Source organism: Coffea arabica, chromosome 2e (assembly GCF_036785885.1).
Source record: "Coffea arabica cultivar ET-39 chromosome 2e, Coffea Arabica ET-39 HiFi, whole genome shotgun sequence".
Taxonomy (NCBI): Eukaryota; Viridiplantae; Streptophyta; class Magnoliopsida; order Gentianales; family Rubiaceae; genus Coffea; species Coffea arabica.
In genome coordinates this window covers 21,385,559-21,401,831 of record NC_092313.1, presented here as the reverse complement: position 1 = coordinate 21,401,831, position 16,273 = coordinate 21,385,559, and the positions used below count along the sequence as shown (strand labels likewise).

The 16,273-nt window shown below is 37.3% G+C and overlaps 2 protein-coding genes across 3 annotated transcripts; one reads left to right on the top strand and one right to left on the bottom strand.

Annotated features, from left to right (window-relative positions):
• Positions 1–5,045: 5,045 nt before the first annotated feature.
• LOC140037224 (protein FAR1-RELATED SEQUENCE 5-like) lies at positions 5,046–8,475 on the bottom strand. Its single transcript, XM_072081413.1, has 6 exons — positions 6,363–8,475; positions 6,159–6,239; positions 5,920–5,991; positions 5,647–5,754; positions 5,465–5,533; positions 5,046–5,336 (listed from the first exon to the last, which is right to left on the bottom strand). The coding sequence occupies exons 1-6, from the start codon at positions 8,433–8,435 to the stop codon at positions 5,265–5,267; spliced, it is 2,475 nt and encodes an 824-aa protein (XP_071937514.1). The 5' UTR covers positions 8,436–8,475; the 3' UTR covers positions 5,046–5,264.
• Positions 8,476–10,527: 2,052 nt separating this feature from the next.
• LOC140036878 (2-C-methyl-D-erythritol 4-phosphate cytidylyltransferase, chloroplastic-like) lies at positions 10,528–15,752 on the top strand. 2 transcript variants are annotated; one of them, XM_072079910.1, is made up of 9 exons: positions 10,528–10,671; positions 11,264–11,343; positions 11,420–11,502; positions 12,275–12,352; positions 12,878–12,946; positions 14,595–14,663; positions 14,816–14,862; positions 14,961–15,051; positions 15,273–15,752. In XM_072079910.1, exons 1-9 carry the CDS (start codon positions 10,622–10,624, stop codon positions 15,339–15,341), a joined length of 636 nt encoding a protein of 211 aa, XP_071936011.1. In that variant the 5' UTR covers positions 10,528–10,621; the 3' UTR covers positions 15,342–15,752. The 2 variants fall into 2 exon arrangements, with proteins under 2 accessions (XP_071936011.1, XP_071936010.1); XM_072079909.1 differs by lacking the exon at positions 10,528–10,671 and having other exon boundaries at positions 10,987–11,343.
• The last annotated feature ends 521 nt before the right edge of the window (positions 15,753–16,273 follow it).

Genomic DNA, 16,273 nt, shown 5'->3' with positions numbered 1-16,273 from the left:
TAATTCAGATTTTCTATTGACACTAGAATAATGTCAGTAATAACATTAACGGAGCATTAATTGGTTCAATTGTGTCGTGAATCTATGGTTCAAAGATGCTCGTCGTGACTCTGTGCCAACTATACTAGAACCTACATTGAACAATGTGTAACTATAGAACAAGCGCCCAATTAGTTTGTTGCAAAATTAGTTATTGAAAAGTTACAGTTTGAAAATTAATACAAAACTTTCATATATAACTGCTGGTAGTTACAAAGTGTTTGTAGGTTGTTAGTCAAGAATTATTGGGAAGTTACAGTGTTTTGTATGACTGCAACAAAATAGTTATTTGGGAAGTTACAGTTTGAAAATTAATACAAAACTTCATATTTGAAAACTGTTAGTTACGATGTGTTTGTACGTTGTTACAAAATAGTTTTGGGAAAGTTATAGTGTGTTCGTAGAATGTTACAGAATAGTTAGTTGGGAAGTTGCAGTTTGAAAATTAATATAAAACTCCATATTTGAAAACTGTTAATTACAAAGTGTTTGTAGGTTGTTACAAAATAGTTTTTTAAAAGTTACAGTGTGCTCGCTAAGTATTACAAAATAGTTAGTTGGAAAGTTGCAATTTGAAAATTAATACAAAAGTCCATATTTGAAGTCTGTTGGTTACGAAGTGTTTGTAAATTATTACAAAATAGTTATTGGGAAGTTACAGTATGTTCGAAAACCGTTACAAAACAGTTACTCGCAAGGGGATAGTTTGAAAATTTTTACAAAACTCCATATTTGAAAATTGACATTTTTTACGAAGTATTTGTAGGTTGTTACAAAATAGTTATTGGGAAGTTGAATGTTAATAAAGACTATTACAAAATGCTTCAATGGGAAGTTAGAGTGTGAAAATTAATACAAAACTCCATGTTTGATGATTGCATGCTATAGTGTGCTTATAGGTTGTGTCAGTGTAGTTATTGTGACAAATGACGAATGACATTCAAATAAAATAGTTTATTTGAACACACTCGAAAATGGCATGCATGTGTCGAATCGGGTCAGTAGTTTATTACATTTATTCAAAAAATTTGATTATCAATTTATTTATTGGATTAGTGATACGTAAACCCAATTGTAACAGTCAATTACATGTTTTGAGTTTTGTGTATGTCTTAAAAAAACATGTTACTTATTCTATACTTACTAATTGTCCAGAATTTAGTTACTAGCTTATATCGTTTCTTGCCGGACTCGGGGCAGGGACGGTTGCAGGTGCAACCGTCCCTGACAAATTTCCTCTTCATCAACAGCGCGTAACTTCTTTTGTTCACCGTGTAACTTTTTTTCCACTGGTTGTATTTTCACAACAGATAGTGGTGGGCCCCACACTTGACGCGGAAATCGAGTTACCACTTGTTATCTGAGCCGCACATTTTTTTGAGGTCCAATCTGGACCATGAACCGTGCATGTGTCGGTCATACTGATGGGTACTATCACATTGTGGGTCATTGAATGACCAACGCCATTCAGTTTTACACATCTGACTCTGGGCCAAAAAACTGACATTCATTGTGAGATTTTGTGCACAATATTTTGCGTATTACTGTGTATGCACAATGTCGAAATTAAGGTCACTAATGTGTAACTCAGTATTCACATCGGTACCCTTAATGTTGCAATACAGGTCTTACCATGATAAAAATTGCCCAATTGGTATTTTATTTTCTGATGCTGATTAGTGACACGACGTAACACTTATTATTTTATGTATCGATACTAAAAATATAGTTCAACAAATTTTGTCCATACGATTGACAAACTGTTCATATATTGTTACAATTCGTAAGTTATTATTTACCTCTTTGTTCGTTCTGAGTTACAACATACATAAAATTTCTGGTCGAATTTGAAATCTCCTATAGAGCATTGGAGCAGAAGGAGGTACGAACCGGTCATAGAGGTAGTAAATTTGGGTCATACACCGACCAAGGTCATAGAGTGTTACACATCTGACTCTTGGCCAAGAAACTGTTGCATAATTTGGGCTGTCATACCTCCCTGTGACAGTGTAACTGTGCATGCACACAGTGAAATGTACATGAATCTAAGGTGTAACTCTGTATCCACGTGACTCTTAAAAGTTGGTGGACAGGACCAAAATATGATAAAAGCTGCAAACATGTGTTGAAATCTGTAAACGATTGGCAACAGCACGTAACACGTATATTCACTGTCGGTACAACAAATCTGGCCTGGAAACGTAACAAAACTTATCCGACATGGTTCAGGCACTGCATGTGGGTCTACAGTCTCTTCTCCCGTGATGTACTAGTTGCCCTCATATGCGTTCGTGAAGATCTCATTATTTTAATGAGATGTTCGAGAAAGTCTCGCTACGCAATGTTTTGGGGTTCGAAACGATCATCGTAACTATTCTCAATAGATACTTAATAAAGTGTCTAAGAAATTTAATGTGTCAGTGGGAGGAATTATCGTTTCTACCAAGGGCAATAGCACAAACAAGAGAAGAGAAAAGATTCATCGAATATTAACTAGTTGTATTATTACTAGTTGTAATATCGGGGAATATTTAGTTGGAATATTATTCAGTTTTAAATAGAGCAAACGAAAAGCTGCTGATTGCAAATTCATTAGTTATAATAAATTGTAACATACAGCTAACTGGTTGTAACGCAATCCGTACATAGTGAAACGTACAGGTCACTGATGTGTAACTGTTTATCCACATGACCCTTAATATTGGTGTACAGGTCATTTCATGACAAAAGCTGCAAAATATGTTTTATTGTGTGAACAGATTTGACACAATTCAATGGCATGCATCGAACTCTACAGCTTCCACTGCCACGACAAAATTGTTTGGTCTGGAATGCGTTGTCCAGTGATATTTTACTACATTGTGAGGGTCCTGCGGACTATAAAAGGGCGCGGTTGCAGTAGTATATCCCTCAACAACAAAGATTTTTCCGTCAACCTTTCACTACTACACAAACATTTTTCATTTTCAATAACTTCACACTTCCTATTTCATTCTACCGTCTGGGTGGCAATGAACCCGTGCATGAAATTTATTATTAGTATTCTTCAACCCTCCTCTAACCTCAATTGCAGTGTCATCAATAGAGGGTTCACACTGAAATCAAGCTCTTGGGTGCCAAATAGCAGCCAGTAGGTTGCATGATGTTCGAGAAGATCTCGCTAATTTAATGAGATGTTCGAGAAGGCCTCGCTACATCAATTATTTTGGGGTTCGAATCGACCATCTCTATGTTCTCAATAGACACTTAATAAAGTGTCTAAGAAATTGTATGTGTTAGAGGGCCGGACTTATTGTTTGTGCCAAGCGCAATTGCGCAAACGAGAGAAGAGGAAAGGTTCATCGGATATTAACTAGTTGTAGTATCACTAGTTGTAATATCAGGGAATTTCTAGTTGTAATATCAGTAGATTTAACTAGATAAGACGAAAAACTGCCGTTTGCATATTCATTAGTTGTAATCAATTGTAACATATACATAACTGGTTGTAACTCAACATGTACATGGCGTAATCAAAATTTGTTGCATTTTAAATATTAGTTACCCTACTTTCAAATTACTTGTCCCAACGAAGTATCATGTTCTTCTGCGAAACTGTTACTTATTATGTGGTCATGTGGAACCAAGCCAAGCCGCCAATATCAAGTTCATTTCTGTACTGAATGAGTAATACATATTGAAGTGCCTGTAATACTATCTGTAATACTTATCGTTAATACAATTGTAAACAAATTGTCTAAATTTTAACATATAGGCAAATGACAAGGTGCCTGTACAAGAACATCAATAAGAGGTAACATCTTATTAACGTCCTGTAATTTACGTAAATACTGGTGGTAACTTCTTGTTACACAGGAAAAGTAAGGTGACTGATGAATAATTGGGTATTCACCTGACCCAATTGTTCTTGGAGTACAGGTCATGGTCGAATCAAATTCAACAATTATTTCATCCACACACTATACATTTGACTACACGTTGAGTCTATTGTCTCGTTAATAGGTGGTGTCATGCCTTCATCTACTCACCCAGGAGTACCATCCCGTGGAGAACAACATGAAATGACATAGCAAGCAGTTGGTCAAGTTGTCGGAAGAAACCATTTACTATGCATGGTCTTAAATAGGTGCTCTGTTTAAAATTTCTACCTCTTTTTTTCTATCACCTAATTCTTTATCAGTAGATCCTTCCTTTCATCCAACCAAAAAACAGTAGGTATTAGCATAGTCATGCAATCCACAAACGAAGGGTCTCATACAAGCTCACCATCAAATGTTCGGCAAAAAAGACGGAAAGTATCATTGGATCCAACAAATGCCATAAGCAAGTATGAAACACCAGATGGGAGGATTTTATATGGTACCAAACGCGAGTTCAGGAACGCTCCACTTAACACCAACAATTCTCTGGGACTAGCTGGTCACATTTTTAAAAATACCGTCAACGATCATCTACCGCATGGCTATTTCGTTATGGACCATGAACCCATATGGGAGCCTGTTCGTGAGCGAAGAATGGAATTAGAGGTATTTTGTCGCTGGCATTGCATCCGCATCCCGAGAACAAGGTCAGCGGATCTTGTTATAGGACCACAAGCCAATGATGCAAGCGTATTACACAGACTACAGCGAGAAGTTATGCAGACGGAGCGTAGGCTTCACAGGTTCCACGAGATCCAGGCCGCAAAAAAACATGGTATTGGAAAACAATTTAATGTTCAGCACATTTTAGCAGATCCCATGCTTATATCCGATCCGGACCTATCTGACTTTACTGAATCAAGCGACGATGACTTTCAAAGGTACATACCCCATTGTCTAATGCATGACGGCGTTCCCAGGTGTTGTATGGGATACAACTGATAACAAGAGATGTAGTTCAATGTTTGTTAGGGTAGCGGTAAAACTATACTCATTATAATCTCTACTCAAACAAATTGCTTACCATATTTGGATATTAATCATGATTGTTAAACAGTCGTAATTAGTTGTAACGTAACAGTAACAGATCCCTAACTGGTTGTAACCCATTGTGTACTGTTCGTTCTTCCTTTTTGTTGCATTGTAATCCACTTGTCTAAATTTGAAAAGAGTGAAACATCAATGGTGCCTGTATAACCTCGTCAATAAGTTGTAACAGCTTACTAACTGCTTGTAACGTACATATGCAGCATTCTCAAGTTGGGATAACCACTTAATGTCTCGTTCAAAATGTACAGTTACACATCATTCATCAACCTCATTTTGGGGGGAGGCGACGTCAACGCGTAGTTGCAATCCCTGTGTGTTATTTCTTCCCTGAAATGCGTAACGATGGCAAATCAGCAAATATTATTAATAAAACATATGATTAATGATATACGATGTCCAAGTCTCCAATTAATAACATTACATAAATATGTGCTGTAACGATAAAAATTTGTCACCTGAGGTGATGGTGCAAATGCATGATATGCATCAACATCACAGTGTGTTGAAATTGCCCCACGCTCCTCCTACATTATATAATATAAGTAATCGACTGTCAACAAATCATTACCAGTGCCTATATTGCTCACTTATAAAGTTAAATTGGACTAGACATTATAACAAAAATGATATATCAGACCATTAAGACATCTCTGACGGAGTTATGCTTGGAAAAAATAGAAAATCTGGGATGCATCCATTCTGTAGGGACACTTGCAGGAGGCCCCTGATTAGCGAAACGGTGGACCTTGAAATAATAAAAAATAATACGTTATTAAAGCGAGCATACATTAATTACATAATTTGCATGATTTGACAGCCTTCGGGAGCTCACCGTTACAATTAAAGAAAAAAAGGTAGCTCTATTACATGAACAAGAAGGTTTTATTTTAACTACTAAATGTATGCATACCGTTTGATTTTCATCGATATCGGGAGCAACAGCATTTGGAGGGCCATTCACTGTCTGACTCATTGAATGCGTCTACAAGTTTCGTATGGGCAAAATCATTGTATAACACAAATAAAATACGTATATCAGGAGGGATGACGGCCGTAACAACATTATCACATAATGTAACATCAATGTAACTATTTAGGCTGTTAGAAACATCCAGATAAAAGCAAGAGTCATGTCCCTTTTATACTAACCGAAACAGAGTCAGTAGATGAACGGCATCCCATAAACATGTATTCCTCAAATGAAACCGATGTCGGCTCCGATTCTGAGACCTACAGTATTGACACGGTAATAATATTATTTCATAATGAATGTTACCTAAACTTTAGTTAATAGTATAACAATAACTTAATTTTAGCATAAATGTTTCCCAAGTACCAAATTTTGATCCATACCGTAGTCTGTGTAGTCCTTGATAATCTAGATTTTCTTTTTACTCTGTCAAATTTATCGACCCAACTTCGCATCACTCTACTTTTCTTCCCACAGCCTCGTTTTTTAATGCCTCTTGCGACTACTGCCTCCCCCATTTCATTTACAATTTCAATTTTATCTCGTTCCTCCATATTCAGATTTTTTTGATTTTGCAAAGGTTGCTCTTCACTTTCTGAGAGGAGGAGCTCAACTCTCTTTGACAAATCGGATATGACAGTGATTGCTACTTTGCTGGTGTCCTCCGACATTGCTGCTCGAGTTGCGACCTTAATCATGGCTGGAGCGAGCTCCCGATAACGAGTTGAAATCATGACTTTAGGATCAGTCACAACTTCCTGTCCTCGCCGATCAAAACAGTCTCCAGCCCGAGCTCTTTTTGTCCATCGCCTCTTAATGTATTCAAGAGGAATTATTTTTATGCCCACGGTATCAAACACCTTCAACGCGTGCCCACATAAAATGCCTTCATTCTCGTATTTTTTGCAACTGCAACGTACACTTAGATCATTCCGATTGAATACTACTGTTCTTTCAGGTCCTCCATCATACCTCATGACCGTAAACTCCACAAACATCGCTGCATCTTGTTGTCTCAATATAACCATAGCTGTTGACTCACCATATTCATTTTGGAATGCAACAAATACGGTTGGTGAATACGTCTCTGATGCATGCACAAGCATAGGTGTTTGTCTTAACCCTACCATGGGGAGCTTTTGCCTCATTTCATATTCTGCGATCAGTTCATTATATCTCTTTTCATCAACCACCCGATTGAAATGTCTAAAGAACTGCACAAGGTCATGATCCAGTTTCAAATGATTTTTAATTGCTGCATTTAGGCTTTCGCTGAGTTGGGTGCTTCGCATTCCCGCGGTCCATCTTTCTTTCATCATGCACCTTGCCCATTTATCACGAATTTTGTACAACCCTGAGAGCCATTCATTATTTTCAAGATTGTGTTTCTTCACCATCGCCTCCCACACCCTATTGAATTGTTCCACTTCTTCAAACTCATACATGCAGGCACCAAACATGTATGGAAGATCACTATTTTCCTTGTAGTGATTGCCAAGATGTTTCATAAAATTACGCCTTATGTGAAACGTACATAGACCGTGAAATGTTTCAGGCATGACAATTGAAAGAGCGGCTGCCATGGCGTGATCTTGGTCGGTTAGTATGGTACTTGGATGTTTTCCGCACATTGCTTCTAAAAATGTACCAAACACCCATTTGAAAGAATCTATCGTCTCATCATACATAAGGGCAGCACCGAATATCACAATTTGCCTATGCTGGTTAAAACCCACAAATACTCCAAGTGGCCGGTATTCTTTATTTGTTTTGTAGGTTGTGTCGAATGTGACTACGTCTCCAAAAAAGTTGTAGTCAATTAACATTCCTGCATCAGCCCAAAAGATATTCGTTATCTGCTCTTCACAGTCCAGCTGTACGGCATGAAAAAAGGATGGATTCTCGAGTGTTTGCTCTTGAAAATAATTCAGCATGCTACCTGCTTCTCCATATTTCAAGCTCCTTTCCCGTCTCGTTCGAAGATATCGTTTAAGATCATCCCGAGTATATCCCACATTACCCATTCCACCTGCTTCCGTTCCCATAAGCTCATGGCTCTGTTTCAATGAAAGCCCAGCATCCTCGCTTATTTCAGCTTGGAATCCTTGAGCCACACTCACTTTTCTTTGTGATGGCATCATGTGAGCACATTGAGCAATGTGCAACTCATGATTATGCTCTAAGACAAGGTCATGCACACGGTACTTCATTGTCCCTCTAAACAACACGATAACCATCTTAGCTCCACACCCTGTTTTCATCGGCGCTCGTGTCCTCTTTGGCATCACATCACCTTCGTACTTGCGTTTCACACCTTCCTTGCAGCAACTATATCTCCTAGACGTGGTCACGCCGTCTTTATCTTTATTCAGATAGTCTTTACGTACACTGAAACCCATTTTAAAGGCATACTTGTTGTAAAACTTGTACGCATCCTCTTCACTGTTGAACTCCATTCCTAATTCAGGGGTCCCATTTTCTGCCAATTTGCTGTAATCCATTACTTCTACTCCTGCCAATTATGCATCAAACACCCTAATTTGCAACATTTCATGAATAGTATGTACATAAACGACAATATAAATGTATATTACCATTTATAATGTGTTATGAATCACACATTACTCGTATACCAAATCCTATTATTACGCTTATCAATATGATTAATGATTCACATCACCTTACTTTTACTCTAAGACAACGACATTATCTATGTACAAATACAACTCCATGTACACTAACTTATACGGACTGTAATGTATTGGTCACACGATGTAAGTCTATTTTAACTGTATGTACATCCACGCTGGTGATTATATTTTGATTCTAGATTCTTTAACTTACTGGACCTTATGTCATTCGTTAATGACAACCGCATAAACCAACTCCACATTTTCTACTTTTTCTACATTTTGAGGGCCAAACAAGTACTTTCTACTCATTGTAATATATTTCTTACATCATGTAATTGACTTACAACACAAGGTTCACCCATTTATTATTCACATATGTGTCTTTTCCTCTGTTTCACCTCATTCAACTCTGCGCCTCTATTTTATACACACTGTATGGTTAGGAGAGGGGCAAACTAATATTGCTCCATGAGCATGGACCAATTACTAGATGCACAATAATTCATATCAATTGTAATACGGTGGCTATAACATGTAACTAATTTACAACAAGATGTATATTCATTCACTTGTTAAATGTGACTTTGTTTCTCTCATCTTTCCCTAATTCTAGTCGATGGTTTACTTGAATACATAACCCTACTTTCTACTCATTGTAATATATTTCTTACATCATGTAATTGACTTACAACACAAGGTTCACCCATTTATTATTCACATATGTGTCTTTTCCTCTGCTTCACCTCATTCAACTCTACGCCTCCATTTTATACACACTATATGGTCAGGAGAGGGGCAAACTAATATTGCTCCATGAGCATGGACCAATTACTAGATGCACAATGATTCATATCAATTGTAATACGGTGGCTATAACATGTAACTAATTTACAACAGGATGTATATTCATTCACTTGTTAAATGTGACTTTATTTCTCTCATCTTTCCCTAATTCCAGTCGACGGTTTACTTGAATACATAACCCTAGGTCTTCCAAAAACTACTATCCCATTATAGTCCATCACTGAAAAGCTGAATGCTCACACACACACAGATACGGTACACACATACAAATACAGTACAACTTCACTATTCTTCTATCATTTTCATATTATGTCTTCAGTGACTCTAATTTCAGCCTTCCTTTAACAGATGTGCATTTGGGTGATAAATTATTGGTCACAATTACTGACATGGTTCAGTCATGTTACCTTGGTCTGCTAATACGCTTCACGTTTCACCGAAGTCGGAGACGTAGCTGCTTCTGCTATTAAGTTGAAGGACAAAATCTGGTTTCGTGAGATGCTGAATTTCCTCTATTTGCTTCTACCTTACCGCCGCTCTTGCACGCATTCAGAATACATACAACACTCTTATACCCAATTGGAGACCACAACTGCTTCTGCTATTCAGTTTTACGGATAAACTTTGGCTTCATCTCTGTTTGATTCTTCCATGCCGCCTGCCTCTCCACCCACTTTTCTGTCAATTGCTACCTTCATCAGAGTAGACTACACCCACTTCACCTAGAAACACCTAGTAGGTTGAATCCCACCTGAACTTCAGCTTTCTGCTTTCAGTGAGTGGTTGGTCAGAGTAGATTACCTTCACAAGCACATGAAAACGCTTCCCTCAGTTTTGTTTTCTGCGGCTAATTCAAAATTTCAACTTGAATTTCAAAAACCAATTCTCTTCCGTTTGCTCCGTCTGCTCCCGTTTAGAAGTCAACATTTTTTTATTTGGAACGGCATCGTTTTTGTGCCCTGCTTCAGCCTTGCTGACTTGGCTCATTTGTCTCCTCACGTTTTTTATTGTGAGGAGACCGTTCAGGAGCGGTCGTCTGAGGACCGCTCCTGCCCCGTATCCGGAAATCCAGGATAAGGGATGTTTACTCTATAATGATTTTCAGCGCTTTGCATCATTGGCTCGTGATGGATTTTCAGCGCTTTGCATTAATGATTTTCACTGTCAGATGATGGATTTAATCTCTTTTGTGTGAATAGGCTAGCATGCCAAAGCAGTATCTTCCACTTCTAGGCCAACCTATCGCATTGTACAGGTAAACAGCTACCGCTCCAACTCAAGCCTGATAGCTATGAAAGCCAATGAGTCAGAATGAGGTCTGTTGAGATCTTCTGAAAAAAGGAACCAAAATTCCTCTTTGAAAATTTACAAAATTGAAGTCATTAAAATAAACTATATGAGTTTATTAGAATTTCTGAGCCCTACATTATTTGTTTTATTTGCAAGGTTGACAGAGCTATATTTCTGGGCCCGTTAAGAATTTCAGAGAAAATATCCTTGTTTATCCTCTCCATTTTTATGAGTAGTTTAAGTCCATCCCACTTTTAAGTTTCTGTCCATAACAGGGAGATCTGATCTAATTCCAATCTGCAACCATGCCAATGTTAAAGCAAGATTTCACTTGCATATATTCTTACTAGTATCTGATCGTTTAGAGTCTAAACATCAGTGTACTCAACTCTTAGTGGAATTATCTTCTAGATGAAACCTGTTGTGGTTGGGTTCACATTCATTAAGAAAAAGAAAGAACTTCATCTCAGAGTCAGAGTAAATATTTCCCATGGTTGTTTGCTGTTCTTGGCTAACCTTCACTCTCTGAGTTGTTTATTGGATGACTTGCATTTTAGTTTCTTTACCTTCTGCGCTCTGCCTGAAGTAAGGGAAATTGTTGTGGTATGCGATCCTTCTTATCAAGATATCTTTGAAGGTATGTAGACCTTCGTCTGTTTAGTTATTCTCTCTTACTGATATAACAGTTAATTAGTCTAAATTCCTTACCTCAGATGCAAAAGAGAAGATCCACGTGGATATGAAGTTTGCATTGCCTGGAAAGGAGAGACAAGACTCTGTGTATAGTGGCCTACAGGTACAGATATGGTATCTTGGTCTAATAGAATATGTTGTCAAAGGGCACTCAAATGAACTATATATGCTGTATCACGTTTCGAAGGTTTTTGTGCAAAACTCGTTACAATGATTGATTGTGATTAAAAGTGGTTGATGTTCTTCGTGATCTTTTAACTTTGGGTTGCTTATACCTTTTTCCTAGGGTCGATGTAAGAAAGTTTCATCTCAACTCAATGTTCCCATTGATGGTTTTGCTTCTTAGTACAAAAGAATTTTACATATTGAAGACCACATGAAAACTTGCTCATTTCGATTTCACTTATTCCATCTTTTTCACTTTGAAGTTACAGCACACATCTGCTTTTACACAACAAGAAAATATACTGATATTTATATATTACAGTGTAAATACTATCTGAGTTCCTTGTCAGAGTCTCTTTGGGTCCTAGAAGATATTTATATCAGTCTTATTCTCCATATAGTACTTGTCCTTAGGAACGTAATGGAAGTTCTCCTATGCGATTCATCTGCATGCTAATATTGAAACTATGGTCATCAACTTTCCAGTAGATGTGTGGGTACTTGTCTCTAGTCAAGCATCCTTTGGTATTGACCTTTTGCAATTGAATAGAAGACAAGTTGACTTTTAGTTCTTAACCCCAAAATTCATGATTACCCGATGCAATGCTTGCTGATTCCAAATGTGGCACTTCATCTGCAATTCTTCATGCTCCTATGAAATTCACAGCAATGGTTATCTATCTTATTCATACATGGCTATTTTTGCTTAGGCAGTTGATTCAAGTACAGAACTTGTTTGCATCCATGATTCTGCGAGACCTCTGGTATTAGCTGAGGATGTAGGGAAGGTATTGTCATCATCTAAACTTATCTCTTCTTTCTATTAATTGAATGTCTGGACAATATTAGTTTCACATTTGAATAGAATTTCATCTTTTTTTGTTTTTGGTGTATTTGTGTATATCTTATCAAGCTCCAAAAGCTTATCTGATGTTCTTCCATTCTTTTATATTCTTCACTTCTTTTATCTGTTATACTTGTTTAACCTTTTCTCTGTGATTTGAAACTAATCATGCTGTTTGTCCTAGCTGGTTATGTGCATCAGGAAGTTGTAATATTCCTATATTCAGTCTTCTATTTTCTATGTAAAATGTAAAACTCAGAAACTTAAAATATTGGATCTAATGCTAGTTAGACATGAGCATATTATGGGGAGATTTTTGTTGTCATCTGCATATTAAATGTAGGATGCTATCCTTCCATATTCTATTTTTGCCCTGGCTTATTTTCTAGAATCTACCCTCCTAAATATTAAATGCTCAAAGAAACAGCCTTGCAATACTCCATTTACTCTTTCGGTGGCATCATGGCAGGTTCTAAAGGATGCTTTGAGGGTTGGAGCTGCTGTACTTGGTGTACCCTCTAAGGCCACAATCAAAGAGGTACATATGTTTCATGATAGTTGATTCTATCCCAGTTTGACGTCAGCAATGTCTACTTAGGCCATTTTAGAGAGTAATGACTGGTATGAAATGACCAGAGGCAGAACTTTGTGTCTGGATGAAAGAAGTGATCCAAAGTACTTCTCTGCTTTTATTCTGGCTGAATAATAATTCTTAGCTTTATAGTGCTTTTTAAGGTTTCTGAGCAATTTGGCTTATACAGTACGTGATTTTGGATTATTCAGTTGATTGAACCCCAAATTGTGAGCACATGTATTCCATACCGAGGAAGATGAGTTATTGTTAAGTCTCAAATTGCTTGTTTCAGAGCTTCTTTCCTAGTAGTGAAGGTGCAATGGTAGTAAGTCAACACCATGATGCATGGATTGCTCTCTACTGACTTAGCTGGTCGAGGCAAAATTAGTCATTACATTTCACTGGTCTTACATTTCACTGGTCAATGTTTAATCAAGGAGAACAGATTCCAATCAAGCCCTCCAAAACAATTGTCTATTAAACCGTTAAAAGATCAAATTATTCAAGTTGGCCTTCAAATTATAGTCTCATACTAGTTGAGTCCTTTCACAAGTCACAACTAATTCGTTGAATTTCATCCTTGAACTTTCAAACTCTTCCACTTTACCCTTCTATTTTTGTAAAAACTCTGCATGCATGACTGCTAGCAGAAGGGTGATTATTGGAACATATTTCAACATTTGAAGGATTAAACTGAAAAGATAAACATTAGAAGGACTGAGTTGATGGCTATAGTGAATTTGGCATCCTTGTTTGGGTTGGGTGGGGGGGAGAGGGGGGGATGACACTTTCAATTTGGAGGACCAGATTGACAAAGACTGAATTTTGCTTGACTGGTACATCTGCTTATATTGCAAGGTTTAACTGAGTTTAAAACTTATAGAAGTATGCCATTCAAGTGAAGACAATCTAATCACATCCACCGCATAAGTGGTACTCATTTATCGTAAAGAACTAAGTGGAACTACAAGCATGAAAATGTGTATTTGATGAAACAGTTTAGCACTTTTTGGGATGTGAAGTATGTGAGGTAAACAAATAGAAAGGTGGCTTTATATTCAATTTGGAGATGGATTGCCTTTTTATATTAAAGAATAACTCTTCTTCCCCATAATATATTCCGACCACAATGACCTATCTTCATGCATAAAAATACTAGATTATCTAGCAGAAAAGATTAAAAATCACTACAAATCTCCCTTATATCTGTCTATTGCAATTTCTGGATTATTATATGATGTTTTTTTGAACCTTCCACATTTACAAAAGAATTGTGGACTATAAACGACATCTTTCATGACAATGATGGATACTGAATGAGTGGAATTGGGATATGGCTGGAATATGATGAAATAGAGCCACTTTGAGGTTCTCTCTGAAATGAGACATGGAAGTGAGTCAAGTGAGTGGGACTCTGAAATGAGGAGGGAATTGAGTTAAGTGAGTGGGACTCCTACACTCTAGTTTACTGACTAGCTAGCTTGCCTAAAGCCCTAATCTGATAGAAAGAGTTTTCATGCTGGCTTGAGATGCTAGTACTTGAATTGTTTAAAAGATTTCTGCTCTTTCTCTATGCTTATGGTATCTGACAGGTCTCCCATTCATTGTGCAGGCTGATAGTAAATATTTTGTTGTCAAGACTCTAGACAGGAAAACATTATGGGAAATGCAGACTCCACAGGTCTGCCATTGGAAGCATATTTATCTTATTTCTTTATGCTATGATACCTTAAAAAGTTTCCTGGTTTATCATGATAGGGATAGATAGATAGGACATAAACATTTTTAGCCATATACATGGTCGATGAAATATCCATAAAACTTCTTCTACAGGTTATCAAGCCTGACTTGCTTAGAAAGGGTTTTGAGCTTGTTAACAGGTAATCAATATTTTGGTGGCTAAACATTAGTTATTTTCTGTCTTCTTAATTTTAAATATTGTTATGTTATGTTTTAATGGACTTCCATTTTCCTCCAGGGAGGGCCTTGAGGTCACTGATGATGTATCCATAGTGGAGCACCTAAAACATCCTGTTTATATTACTGAGGGATCCTACACAAATATCAAGGTAATGAAACTATGATTGTTTCATTTTTCCCCAAAAGGCAAGCCCATGAACTCCCACTATTCTGTTTCAGCATATCCGATATCTTGGTATTCCTAACATTCCTGGTTATAAGCATATCACATGCCTGGATGCTAATATATTGCTGCCATGTAATTGTTCCTAGTCGTCTGACTTACTAAGAATTACATGTCAACTCCTCAGAGATCTTTATGAACGTGCAGGTTACCACGCCGGATGACTTGTTGCTTGCAGAAAGAATACTGAAGCCTACCTCTCCAAAGCCATCCTAGCAAATATCTCTCCCCCGAGCCTCAACCTTTTGTATCCTACTCTCGATCTCAGCCTTGAGACCAAGAAAGGCATCTCTTTGTAGCTTTATGCGGCATAGGTCTCTCGAGAAATGGGCAAGTGTTGATGGTTAATCGTAGTTTGTTTCCCAGTTTTGCAGAAAATCGAATAGCAACTCATTCCTTTGTGCATTATTACAAATCAAACCTCTCTGGAAGAGGCAGTTTTCTATTACAATACCATGCTAGCAAATAAAAGCAAGTTTGCCACTACAGCACTACTGTAGGTTCATCTCTTCCAGCCTGATCTGGGGCTTCGTTTGTAATTCTTGTGATAATGAGCTATTGTGAGTTCAATAACTGTTGCAGCGTCATTTAATGGAATTCCATTACTGGAGTTTTCCATGCTCCTCATTTGCTTCTTGTGGTTGTACATTTGTTTGTCAAACGAATTAAGGCTTTCATGCCATCTGGGGTCTGTAGTTTCTCTTATTCCTTTTATTGTTTGACTATCTTTTCATTCAATGGCAGGCTTTGGTGGGGTGGGAGGTCAAGGTTCAAACTTTGCCTCCCACTATCTGCCACTATATGTGGTCTGCCATTTTAAAATAGTTCCAAACGCGTATCGGATAAGGGAAAAAAAAAAGTACAACCATTTGGTTGAAGCAATTTAAAGGGTATCATGCAGCATTTTAACAATTGAAATTCGTAAAATTGAAGTATGCATCTTCACTTGAAAAAGTGAAGGAAAACATATACAAATTTTATTTTTGTCTGCCAATTATGAGCTGACTAGAATTTTTTCTCTTTTGTTTTTTTTCCATCAAGCTAATTGGACACAAAAGCAATTATGATAAATCCTCACAAGTGACTAAGGTTCATTTTGTTTTAGGGGTGCATCAAATAAGAAAAATTGAAAAGTTGCTTTGGAGGGT

What these genes read in the sequence shown, in the direction of transcription:
- LOC140037224 (XM_072081413.1), bottom strand. Translation starts at nt 8,435, where the DNA reads ATGGAGTTCAACAGTGAAGAGGATGCGTACAAGTTTTACAACAAGTAT. An exon ending in CATCTACTGACTCTGTTTCG is followed by an intron (nt 5,992 to 6,158) that starts GTTAGTATAAAA and finishes CGAAACTTGTAG; the next exon opens with ACGCATTCAATGAGTCAGAC. An exon ending in CCGTCAGAGATGTCTTAATG is followed by an intron (nt 5,534 to 5,646) that starts GTCTGATATATC and finishes TATATAATGTAG; the next exon opens with GAGGAGCGTGGGGCAATTTC.
- LOC140036878 (XM_072079909.1), top strand. Translation starts at nt 11,118, where the DNA reads ATGAAACCTGTTGTGGTTGGGTTCACATTCATTAAGAAAAAGAAAGAA. An exon ending in GGGAAATGCAGACTCCACAG is followed by an intron (nt 14,664 to 14,815) that starts GTCTGCCATTGG and finishes CTTCTTCTACAG; the next exon opens with GTTATCAAGCCTGACTTGCT. An exon ending in GATCCTACACAAATATCAAG is followed by an intron (nt 15,052 to 15,272) that starts GTAATGAAACTA and finishes ATGAACGTGCAG; the next exon opens with GTTACCACGCCGGATGACTT.